This window comes from Pelodiscus sinensis, chromosome 1, assembly GCF_049634645.1.
Source record: "Pelodiscus sinensis isolate JC-2024 chromosome 1, ASM4963464v1, whole genome shotgun sequence".
In the NCBI taxonomy this organism is placed as follows: domain Eukaryota; kingdom Metazoa; phylum Chordata; order Testudines; family Trionychidae; genus Pelodiscus; species Pelodiscus sinensis.
The window spans coordinates 91,935,623-91,947,864 of NC_134711.1; the positions used below are offsets into that span (position 1 = coordinate 91,935,623).

The 12,242-nt window shown below is 47.1% G+C and overlaps 1 protein-coding gene across 8 annotated transcripts in view; it reads left to right on the forward strand.

Moving 5' to 3' along the window:
* Window positions 1-12,242, forward strand: part of TMEM184B (transmembrane protein 184B) — a 57,048-nt gene that overhangs the window by 40,739 nt on the left and 4,067 nt on the right. For 7 of the 8 annotated variants that reach the window (XM_075936989.1, XM_075937008.1, XM_075937002.1 and 4 more), the window contains 6 exons: window positions 4,665-4,755; window positions 5,344-5,419; window positions 9,080-9,171; window positions 9,587-9,756; window positions 10,464-10,658; window positions 11,623-11,646. In XM_075936989.1, coding sequence (XP_075793104.1) covers window positions 4,665-4,755; window positions 5,344-5,419; window positions 9,080-9,171; window positions 9,587-9,756; window positions 10,464-10,658; window positions 11,623-11,646 — 648 coding nt within the window. The remainder of the gene's footprint in view (window positions 1-4,664; window positions 4,756-5,343; window positions 5,420-9,079; window positions 9,172-9,586; window positions 9,757-10,463; window positions 10,659-11,622; window positions 11,647-12,242) is intronic. The other variant, XM_075937028.1, reaches the window with a different exon arrangement.

Sequence of the window (12,242 nt, forward strand, 5' to 3'; positions counted from 1 at the left end):
TGCTGTTGGTGTGTGCGTGTGCACAATGACTAACCTGTATCTTATTTGTAGTGTTTGTTGTTAATGAGCTCTGTCTTGCAGGCAGAGAGGCCCGGGGATGAATCAAGAAGTTAATCTGCTCAAGGGACCAGTAACAATGCACTGATGTAAAAACAGATGGCAAACTCTTGTACAATCCAGAAGCCATTTTTTCTCTTTCCACCCCCCCACTCTGGTTGTGTTTGTGTGCAAAGGCCTAGCAGAAAGCCTGCTGCTCTGAGAAACTCTTCTCCTAGCAACGGCTATTATCCCCTTTGCCTTGCCTAGGGAGTTTGCAAACATCAAAACATCTGCTCCAGGGGTCAGCTTGCTGCATTCAAAAGTTCAGTCACTTGACTTGCTGCTTGTGTTGTGTGTTGGGACATCACCTGCCCCCTTGTGTTTTCTGCACACTTTCAGAACTATGCCTAGTTAAAGCAGGAGATTGGAGATTTCAGGAGGGATCTTTCTCACTTTCAGAGGAGAGTTTTACTCTTGTGGAATAGATCCATTTGAAAACAATTAAAATAGTGACACACAAAAAAATCCATCACTAAACTTGAAATCTGTGTTGTACCAATCACGGGTGGCTCTCTGTGCTGTATCTTTTGGCAAGTGGAGTATATTTTGTTTTATCTTTTCTTTTATCCTGATTCCGTGCATACAAATTTGTGTTCTTATGTATGGAAAAGTAAAGCATTTGATACAGTCTCACATGACCTTCTTACTAATAAGCTAGGAAAATACGACCTAGATGGGGCTACTGTAAGGTGGGTGCATAACTGGCTGGATAACCTTTCTCAGAGAGTAGTTATTAATGGTTCACAGTCCTGTTGGAGGGGCATAACAAGTGGGATTCTTCAGGGGTCTGTTTCGGGACCAGTTCTGTTCAATATCTTGATCAATGATTTAGAAATTGGCATAGAGAGTATGCTTATTAAGTTTGCAGATGATACCAAGCTGGGCGGGGTTGCAAGTGCTTTGGAGGATAGAGTCATAATTCAAAATGATCTGGACAAACTGAAGAAATCGTCTGAGGTAAATAGGATGAAGTTTACTAAGGACAAAAATACTCCACTTAGGAAGGAACAATCAGTTTCACACATACAGAATGGGAAGCGACTGCTTAGGAAGGAATACTGCAGAAAGGGATCTAGGCTCATAGTCGACCAGAAGCTAAATATGAGTTAACAGTGTGACACTGTTGCAAAATAAGCAAACATGATTCTGGGATGCATTAACAGGAGTGTGGTGAACAAGATATGAGAAGTCATTCCTCCGCTCTACTCTGCACTGATTAGGTCTCAGTTGGAGTATTGTGTCCAGGCCTGGGCACCACATTTCAGGAAAGATGTGGAGAAATTGGAGAACGTCCAGAGAAGAGAAACAAAAATGATTAAAGGTCTAGAAAACATGTCCTATGCGGGAAGACTGAAAGAACTGGGCTTCTTTAGTTTAGAAAAGAGAAGACTGAGGGGGACATCATAGCTGTTTTTCAAGTATCCAAAAGAGAGTTACAAGAAGGAGGGAGAAAAATTGTTCTCCTTGGCTTCTGATGATAGGACAAGAAGCAATGAGCTTAAATTGCAGCAAAGGAGGTTTAGGTTGGACATTAGGAAAAGCTTCCTCGTGGTCAGGGTGGCTAAACACTGGAATAAATTACCTAGGGAGCTCATGGAATCTCCATCTCTAGAGGTATTTAAGAGCATGTTGGATAGACATCTATCAAGGATGATCTAGATGGTGCTAGGTTCTGCCATGAAGGCAGGGAACTGGTCTCGATGACCTCTTGAGGTCCCTTCCAGTTCTAGTATTCTGTGATTCTATTAATCTTTTGTGGTAATATGATAAACACTCCTACTAACAAAGGCAAATATGGGTTTGGAGGAAAAGTGCTATTCTAGCCCAGCAGTCTTTTGATAATTAACACTTGTTTCTTTTAGGGAATATGGAGGAAAAGTGAAGCTAATGTCCCCATTCTCTCTCCCTCTGATTTTCATCTCCTTTTCAGTGCTTTAGGATGGGCAGCTGGGTGTTTCAGTGAGCACAGTGTGGAGAGAGGGGGAAAGATTCCACTGGAGAACTGTAGGAGACGCTTAGCTTCTCATCTCCTAGCAGCTGAGAGCTGCCTTCATAGACCTGAAGTTAAGGGAGATGCAGGAAGTTTGCAGACCAGCTAATTTACCACAGGGTTTTTAATAAATGGTTTCTGCTGTGCCTTTTTGATGAATTATTTCATTGATACCAATTCTCCACATCATTACAGCAGTATAGTCAATGGGCCTGTTCTATAACCAGGCTTACAGATAGAATGCAAGTTTGCCTTATTGTATACATAGAAGTGGGTAGATCATGGCCATTTATAAACTGTTTTTTCTGCTGTGTTAGCAATGTCTGCAAGTGCCTGTGTTGTCTAATCCTGTTGGGTCTTTGTGTGTGTTTGTGAGAGAGGGCCTCATGGAATGTGTATCCCTTTTTGTAAGAGCATATTTGGGTGATTACAAAGGTCCAGAGGAGGTAAAAGTCCACAAGCTGTTTCCGATGGTGGATGTCTTTCCAAGTGAGAGAACCTCCTGGATATTTGTTATCTAGCTCCTTGGCCTTATAAATTTTGTTTTGTTTCTGCCTTGAAATTCCTGTCCCTCTCCTGAATTTGTTATTTCTTCCAGACATGTTGATGTTACCTTGTATATTCAGGATTTGTGCCCCATTGTGCTTGGTGCTGTACAAACATAGAGTAGAAGAGACCTTGCCTCAGGGAGCTCAGGGTCTAATTTAAATCAGGTTACCAGTGTGACTATAACAGGAGAGAGGTGGGAGAACTAGAATAAAGGAAACTACAGTGAGAACATGTCAACATAAGCTAGCCATGTGCATTGGTAAATGCTTCTCTAGTTAGTTATTAAATTTTATATAACTAATTTAAAGTCCCCATCAGCCGTTCATGGGACATTGTTGAGAGGGCTTACAGGAACTATAGCCACCCCAAAACTTGCCTTAGTCCCCTGTTGCAGCTGCCACTCTCTGGCTGTCCAGTTCTCTGAGCAGAGCAGAGAGATGGGTAGCTACTGGCTGGGCCTCCAGCAGCAGCAGAGAAGTAAGCCCAAATCGGGGACAGACGCCCCAGACCAGATCCTGGACCCTGTCCCTGCCTACTGAGGCATGCCACTCAGAATAGGTGGTGGGTCTGGGGATCCCCACAGCAGCCCAGAATGACCTGCTCTGGCCCTGACTAGGGATCTTAAATTTAGATTAATTGGCTAATCAGTTTGCATTGACTCCAGCTCCAAGGGTGTTGCTGCATTTCAATGGCAAAAGCGCTTCAAAGAACATGAGGCCAGTGGGGGACTCAAGCCATCCCCTGCTGACCCCGGGCTCCCCACAATGCTTCAAAGCAGCAGTGCCACTTGGAGCCCAGAGTCTGGCCCCGGGCTCCACACAGCGCTGCTGCTTTGAAGCACCCCCTCTACTCCATTTTGCTGCCTCTTTCAGATAGAGGCAGCAAGGTGGGGGGACGGGACAACTAGTCAACTAGCGTGTTGACTATCTGATAGTCTTGGATAGTTGACTAGTCGTTCACATCCCTAGCCCCGGCTCTGTGACACTTGGCACCCCCCCCAACACACACACAGTTGCTGCTTCCCCGTGGCCAGGAGGGCTTTGCCGACCCTGAAGCCACCTGGGAGGCTCTTACTGCTTGCAAATAGCCAGCATGCTACCTGGGTCTGTCTTCTGGCCTGCACCTGGGAGGCGGGGAGGAGGTAGGAAGAGGGGGCAAGGTCAGAGAGAGGTGGAGTCTTGTGGTGAGGAAGAGGCAGGTGCTGCCCCAGCCACTTGCTTTGCTGTCAATATGCTGTAGGTGTCAATGGAGGTGAGTCTTGAGCCTTTCTCATAGAATGGGTGGTCTGGAAGAAGGAGCGATTGCCCCTTCAGGTCCTGGTGGGTGATGGAAAGCCTTTACTTTGCTGCCAGCTAGCGAAAATGTAACAACTTTCTGGGGAGAATAATAGACTGCAGGTTCTAAAGATTACCATGAACGATGATCACCGTAAAATGTCAGTCGTCAGACCACCCCTCCATTTCTTTGTGTGTATCGGGGGCAGGTGGGGAGTTGGCACAGTCAGATTGTGTAAGAGAGACTGTTTGCTCATCAGCTGTCCTAAGCTAACCAACGTAGGGCATCATTTGTACTTGGTTTAGAAACATCAAAGGGGAACGGAGAATGTGGAAAGAAGAAAGATGGACGATTCATTAGGGATGCACTTCCATCTGAGTGGGTGCTAGGCTAATGGCCCAGAATATTGCTAGGAATTGGTGACACTCCGGGAGTGGCACCTTACTGATGAGATGTAAAGCAGAGGCCTTGACTAGAGTGCTGGTGTTAAAGATCCCTTCTAAAGAGGGCCATGGGTAGGGGCATTAGTCTTGATGCATGGCTGGGTTTCACCATAGATTGTTTTTACAGGGCGCACCCCCCCCCCCCCACCACCACCAACAGTTAAATGACAATCTGGGACTCCTTCGAATGAAAGGTGCTGCACAGATTTTCATTGCTGCTAGTTTTGCTTCTCTCCTGTGCCCCAGCTGCTTGTCCCTGTTCAGTGTGGGGGGGTCATGATTTTAATCAGGTGAATCTGTCTCTGCAGCCTTTGTAATCTACAACTTCCTCAGCCTCTGCTATGAGTACCTTGGTGGGGAGAGCTCTATCATGTCTGAGATCAGAGGGAAATCTATCGAGTGAGTACTCCGTCTTTTTACAGTGCACTCTCTCCCAGCCTTCACTGGGAGCTTCTATATCACAGGATTTATCTTAACCCCTGCCACTGGGAACTGTGTGGTGCAACAAGTGTATCCTGGAACTGGATGATACCACCTCATTCATTGCACAAAGGGCTCAAACTGGATGAGGCCATCCAAATCCTCGCATATGAACTGAGCCTATGTATAGCTTTCATGTTCACTTGGCTTCCCTGTGCTTTCTTCTTTTCTTCCCCCAGTGTATGCTTTCTTTCTCTAGCCCATGCTGTGTGTGACTGCCTGCTCTCCTTTTTTGGTGCCATACCATGCTAGCCAACAACTTCCCTCCCAAAAACCAGTTTTGGAGGGCAGCAATAGAAGTACAAAACCATACCTCTGTTCTTGTCTGCATCTCTGAAGGCTTTTGTCTCTATGACCTTGACTAACTGGACCTGGGGAAAGCAAGAATCATATTTTTCATTGAGAGGACGTGGGCAGGCAAGAGCCTTCATCTCACTGCTTGCTATATCCTGAGCTCTGCTCTCTGACTCCTCATTCTCTGACTGTCTTCCTCTGTTGCATTTTCAGATCCAGTTGCATGTATGGGACTTGCTGCCTGTGGGGGAAGACATATTCCATCGGATTCCTGAGGTTCTGCAAACAGGTATGAGTTGAGGAAACCCAGGCTGTGTGCAAGAAGCAGGAGAAGAGGCAGTAATGCTGTGCCCATGGAGTTTGAGATGAAGGCTCCTCTGGACCATCCTTTGGGGCATCCTTTGGTCAATGGGTTTATTAGATTGAGCTGAGAAAGGCAGGAAGGTTGGTGAGAGAGACTAAATCTGTTAGTGTTGTAACAGCGTTGAAGCAGGTATGCCATATTGCTCTGCCCACCCAAAAACTAGAAAGTCTTTTAGCAAGGGGAATGACCTGTCTTCTCTGCAGTATCTATTGGAAACCTTGGGGGTCCCTGAGAACTGATGCTTGTTTCCACTTCCCCTCCCGGATGGGCAGCACCTAGATCCTCTATGAGAACTTCATGCCTTCTTGAGTTCCAGAAACCCCCAATAGTTGTGCAAGTGTCTCTTGAGTTCCCCAGCTTTGCCTGTGTGGTTCAGAGTGGGAGTATGGAGTCTGATCTTTGTGACACAGCACTTTGCAGGAGGAACTTCTCCAGCATATTGCTCACTCCAGGGGTGTGCGTGCTGAAGTGGATATGTCAGGAAGAGAGAGAAATCTGAATGACAACAAATCCGTCGTGTGTTCAGTCATGGAGTCCTGGAGGCTGTCACAGCTGGCTGCCAGGAGGTAGCAATAAAGGTGGAGATTTGCTAAGTTGCTGAAATTGACATACAGGATCCTTCTGGTGATAGTGATGGAATCAGATTTGGTTAGGTGGAGTGTTGCTTCCATTCTCTGAAAAAAAGTTAACTATGGTCTTCAGGTCTCCCTATGAGATTAGGCCCATTTGCAGCCCTTACATCTCACCAGAGCACCATCTGATCTGAATGAAAAGTTTGTATTAAGATCAAGAGTGAAAATAGCCTGATTACTGCATTCAGTATTCCTCCCTGAGCATCAAAGTGACCTTTAAGACCATGGCACTTTCTCCCTTCCCCATCCTCCTTTATTGGTTTCTCTCCCTCTTTCCAGCCTTTTGTGTATCTCCTTTCTTCCATGTGTATTTCCTTCCATAAGCAACTCCTAATTCCTTCCTTACCTGTGCTCCACTCCCACCCCATTCTCCATTCCCTCCATTAACATTCTGAGCAATGAAATAGCTCATGTTGACAGTTAAAGTGTTGTCGATTGGCTTTCAAGTAACGTGAGATTAATGGGGCCTAGGGGTAGTTCACGTGAGATTAATGGGGCCTAGGGGTAGTTCACGTGAGATTAATGGGGCCTAGGGGTAGTTCACGTGAGATTAATGGGGCCTAGGGGTAGTTCACGCCTTCTTTAGAGCTGTTGTCTGCAGAGTCGTGAGGTGGGTAACACTCAGTTCATAGTGGGAAGGTTTCCTTCTCAGCCATGAGGACTAGAAACTTTTATTTTTGGCAATGAAAGCTGGAATTCTGCAGACTCAGTGTGTTGTGCTGGTCCACAAATCAATCAAGTGAGCTGAGGGTTTGACAACGTTGTCTCAAGTATTTTTCTAGACTCTCTTGCTTTCCTGCATTGTGATGACTGTTCTTCCAGATGAGTCTGCCCTTTGCAAACTGCTAGCATTGCTTTCTAGCCTGCCAGAGGGATTTGAGGCACTTTCCTCTCACTCTGTAAAAATTGGGCCGACATTCAACTGCTGTCAGCAATCTTTGGCACCAAGCACAGCCTCTGGGACCTCCTTGGGATTCCAGCACTGATGATCAGGAGAACTTCCAGGGCCACCTGATCTTCATGATGACAGCTGAGAAACCTGCTTAAAGGAACACCTTGCCATCTCAGTCCCACTCTACGCTTATCGGTGGGGGCTGTCACCCTTTCAGTTCTTGTCAGCCTTGTTAGAGCTGAAGGCCTCTTCAGCGCCACAACTGTCCTTCCCTTCTCTGCTCATGTACAGGGCTGTTCTCAAGTAGGCATCTGCTGTATCCGTCTGTATTGGCCATGTATATCTTGGGCAGGCAGAATATGTCTACGCTGCAATAAAAGACTTTGTGGGATAGGTGCAGCAGGCCCAGGTCAGCTGCCTCTAATTGGGGCGGCTAAAAGCTGTGGTTTAGACATTTGGGCTGGATCCCAGGCTCTCGGACCCTTCCCCTCTTGAGGGATTTCAGAGCCTAGGCTCCAGCCTGAGCCCAGATATTTGCACTGTAATTTTTAGTCCTGCAGCCTGAGTCCCATTAGTCCAAGTCATTTGACCTGGCCTCTGCGTCTTGGTGCTGCGGGTTTTCTGTTGTACTGTAGGCACGTCCTCAGAGGCCACGGTCCTGGGTGTGGTCTAAAAGTATGGGCAGACAGTTGTCTCCACAACAGGGCATCATGTAGAGGTTCTTTCCCGACTTGTGACCTTTGTGATGTCTGGGTCATGCGCCCACAGTGCGTTTCCCATATCTCTTCATGCTTGCTTCCCCAGGAAATGCCTAAAAACAAAAGTGTGTGGTTTGTGTTGCAGGGAAATAGTTAAACAATCCCTGGAGTAGTGGGGAGAGGAAGCTGAGAGTTGTTGTTTACCAATTAGCTTGACCTTTTCCAGTTCTCATTTTGATGACTCACCCGCTGGCTTGTGCTGGGGTTTTTTTATCTCCTTGAAGTCTTATGACCACTAGCAAATTGCATGTTATCGAAAGCAACCTTCCCTTTGATTTTTTTGCTTTCCTTCTGTCCCCCCCTCTTCCGCTGAGCATGGGTCAGCACCTTGCAGAACTCTTGCCTGATCTGCTTTAGCGAGACACACAAGAAAGTATTAGGATCTTTGCTTTTCATACCCCCTCTGAGCCTTTGGAGTTCAGCTCTGTCTCTCTCTGGAAGTGAAATGTTTCTTTCTGATGTGGTTTGGGGTGGGAGGGAATTTTATGGGGGCGGAGCTTATGAGGCAGCACTGAGGCACCTGCTGATGGAGCAGACAGAACTGCTGTCAAGTTCCAGAAAGCCTGCTGGGGAATTCTCCCTTCCCAGCTGACTCCAGTGCTCCTGCGAGTGAAAGCAGAGCTGATCTCACCTAGCTAAACATTTAGACAGCACTTGTCATCTTATGCAGTTTCATTGGCCAAGATATCCCTTTCTAAGACGAATCCAGAGTGACTTCCTCCTTTATCCCACCTAAGGTGACCACCTTTATTGCAAGCAGCCCCTTTGCCTCCCCCGTTCCCCAAGACACAACTCCATAATGTTCTGTTCAGCACACAGAAGTGTGTGTACCAGGTCACAGGTTAGGATCATGTGCAATTATCACCTGGAAATATGCTTTTTATCTGATCCAGTGTTTCTCAGGCAATCCTCACTGGACTTGATCATGGAACATTAGGCTCAAGTTAAAGACCTTGATTTAAAGTACAGGGTGGATTGTCTTGTCTCCCTACCTCCATAGTAACCTAGCTCCTGAACAGACTTTCCGTGCGCAAGCAGGTGAGCTTAGGCTCTTGTGGCAGAGGATGGGAAACCAGATGGCTTCACACAATCTGCATCTCTCTCACCTTCTACTCCGGCAGTACTGCAGGGAAGGAATGGTGGCACCAGTGTCCTTGTTAGGGCTGAAACCACGCTCTGCTGTTGGAACTGCTCTGAGGGTGATGCCTGATATTGGTTGCCTCTGAATCAAAGCCTGGTGTATGTATATTGCACTAGTTCTCTCTCCTTCCCCATCTCTTTCCTCTTCTCTCATTTCCCTTAGGCCACTTTGCAGTTCTGTGTGGTGAAGCCCCTCATGGCGATCAGCACTGTCATCCTCCAGGCCTTTGGCAAGTACCGGGACGGTGACTTCGAGTAAGCAAACTGTCATGGGTTTTCTCCAGCAAGAAAGTTTTTCACACTCCTGCATTTTGCTTCTGCTACCCCAAACTAACACGGCTACATTTCTATCACTATTTCACACTCCTGATACCCCATGTGCTTGTGAAGGAAAGGGCCTGGCTGCCCTAGGTTCTGAGTAACTGCACGTGTTCCTGGTGGGGAAAGGGCACGTGTGGAGAAAAGCACACTCCATGAGTTTCCTGAGAAGAGGGAGGGTGATGTGGAGGGGAAAGAAGACATGTGAGAGCTGTGCCAATGGCTTTCATGTTACCTCAGCTGATCTGTGGGGATGTTGGAGGGGAGAGAAACATTGTACCCTTGTATCCAAAAGGCAAGGGGTGAAGGATATTTATGAGCTTCATGGGGTTCACATTTCTTCTCACTTCAGTGTCACCAGTGGCTACCTCTACGTGACGATCATCTACAATATTTCAGTCAGCCTGGCGCTCTACGCCCTCTTCCTTTTCTACTTTGCTACACGCGAGCTGCTCAGCCCCTATAGCCCTGTTCTCAAGTTCTTCATGGTGAAGTCTGTCATCTTCCTGTCCTTCTGGCAAGGTGAGGCACCTCCTTTCTCTAGCATGCAGTAGAAGAGCTCTGGGGACGTAAAAGCTGGTGGAACAAGTGTTGAGTACTCATGAGTTTGTTTTGCTTGTCCCGGGAAAAGTGCTCTCCTCAGTCATCTTTGTTCCTCCCCTGGTGTCTTCAACATACACCTGCCTGGCAAACCAGCTGCTTGTTTCATAGGTAGCCATGGGTAGCTCTGCCGATGACAAGATGCAACTGGCAGGAGTTTATTTGCATCCTACGGTTGTATTGCTTAAAGTGACAAACCTGAAATCACGTGTGTCTCTTAAAGATTATCAACAACTCTTCAGTCACAAGTTCATATGCCCTTCTGCTAAGTGGCACATCAGCTAAAACATGTGGCTGCAAAACCCCCACAGGATCAGGGCAAGATGCATAGAAATGCTGCAGAGAAAGTAGAAAACTGAATTCATGGGCTGGTGTAAATATGCTGTGATTAGAAAAAATGTTCATATCTGTGTTCAAATCTGTTGCTATTTAATGTCACAAGTTGCTATTTTCCCTTTGTACAACCAAACAGGGTGGATGGGCGCACCTGGCTAACTTCCTTGTGTAACAGTTGTTTTGTTAAACAAGTTTGCCTGGGTATGTGCACAATTGGCCATGATCGTTCTGTGGGGAATTGAGGGCGGGCTTTGTTTTTCCTCACTTGTGTTTGAATCTGCTGCCCTGCTCAGGGATGCTGCTGGCTATTCTTGAGAAGTGTGGTGCCATTCCCAAGATCCACTCTGCCAATGTGTCTGTGGGTGAAGGTACTGTGGCTGCTGGCTATCAGGACTTCATCATCTGTGTGGAGATGTTCTTCGCAGCCCTCGCCCTGCGCCATGCCTTCACCTATAAGGTCTATGCAGACAAGCGTCTTGATGCACAAGGTACAGGCGCCAGCCATTCTGGGGCGGGTGTGCGTATATTTTTGTTGGCAAGAACCCCCAGTTGGCAAGAACCCCCAGTTGGCAAGAAGGGGGACAGTCAGTACCCTAAGCTGGTTTATTGGGTCCTAAACTCCCAATCAGGGTGTACTCAGGAAAGTGTCCTCTCCCCAGTTACAGTTGCACAATTTCAGTGTGCAAAAACCTTACAGGTCAGAGCCTCGTTTGATTTTTTTTTTTTCCAGTGTTTCTTTTTCAGTTCCTCAGTACTCCACCCAGGACAGCTGGCTGGAGACTTCAGAGCTGTAAGAATTAGTCTCCCTGTCAGAGAGTGGCATAGTAGCCTCTTTCCTCTGTCTCCATGGGGGAACGCCACATGTTCAGGTTGTGCAGCAGACACAAGGGAGTCAGGGAAGGGGTCTGAAGCAGCCCTGTTTTCCCTAAAACTGAGGGAGATGGAAGTGTGTGTCCTAGGCACGAGGGTGTGGGATCTTCCTGCATTGGCATTCAGAAACAGAGGGATCAGACCAACTCATGGGAAGATGAAGTGCATCAGCAGAGGGATTTGGAAGCTGGCCAGTGAAGAGAGGATATTCTTGTGCCCACCGCTGTACCAGTGTGGGGTATGGTTTCCTTCCCTTTGGAGATGGGATCTGCATCGTGTGCAGATGGCATGATCATTCCATCCCAGCAAGCCTAGAGGCTCTGGCAGGACAGGTCACTCCAACAATAGGGGACTTTGGGTTGGAAATGAGGAGTCCTGCTCTCCCGCAAACATACAGTCTGCATGCGTTAAATGAATGGTTAAATTGCTACCCAGCATTGTGGGGGTGTTTTGGTGGCGGGTCTGAGAATAACTTGCTTGTTCAGCCTGTTATTTCCCATCTTTCTGTCTCTTTTTTTTTTTTCTTTTTTCTCCTTTCTCTCTCTTTTTCTCCCTTGCTTTGGCTACTGGTTTCTGATGCAGCTGTTCCATCGTATGGGCCCTACGGTAGGTGCCGTGCTCGGTATATTCTTCAGTAGCTCTTAACTTAATTTTTCAGACTAGTTTTCCATCCCTCTCCAGCAATATCCTAATCCTTTCCTGTGAAACACTAACTGGCAAATTCCTGCTGCCATCCTGTGTGTGGAACCTGTGAATTCTGAGAGTTCCTGTATTGTAGAGCCCGTACAGTGTTCAGGCCTGGTGTGCATTTTGTGGGGCTAGCAGGTTGAGGCTTATCTGTAGCAATGACACTTAATTGTTTTTAGGCCTAGCTAAAACCATGGGTCTTGCATGAAGAACGCCACACACTCTGTACACTGATTTAAGAGTGGGGGCAGGGCTGTGTATATTGAAGCAGTCAGCATTACGTGTGAGACACTGTCCCCCTTTTTATCACCAAAAATAAGCAGCATGCCTTGGTGGTCCGGGGAGCTCATCCTTGGGGATGGGAGAAAATTCAAAAGCACATGTGGGGACTGATGCCCATGGCAATTCAGAGAGAAATGGGATCTGTATTATTACAGGGTAGGAGGCAGCCATCTCACTCCGTACATGTCTTGCACCTCTAATTTCCCCACATCCCCTAGGCCTGACTGACTCCC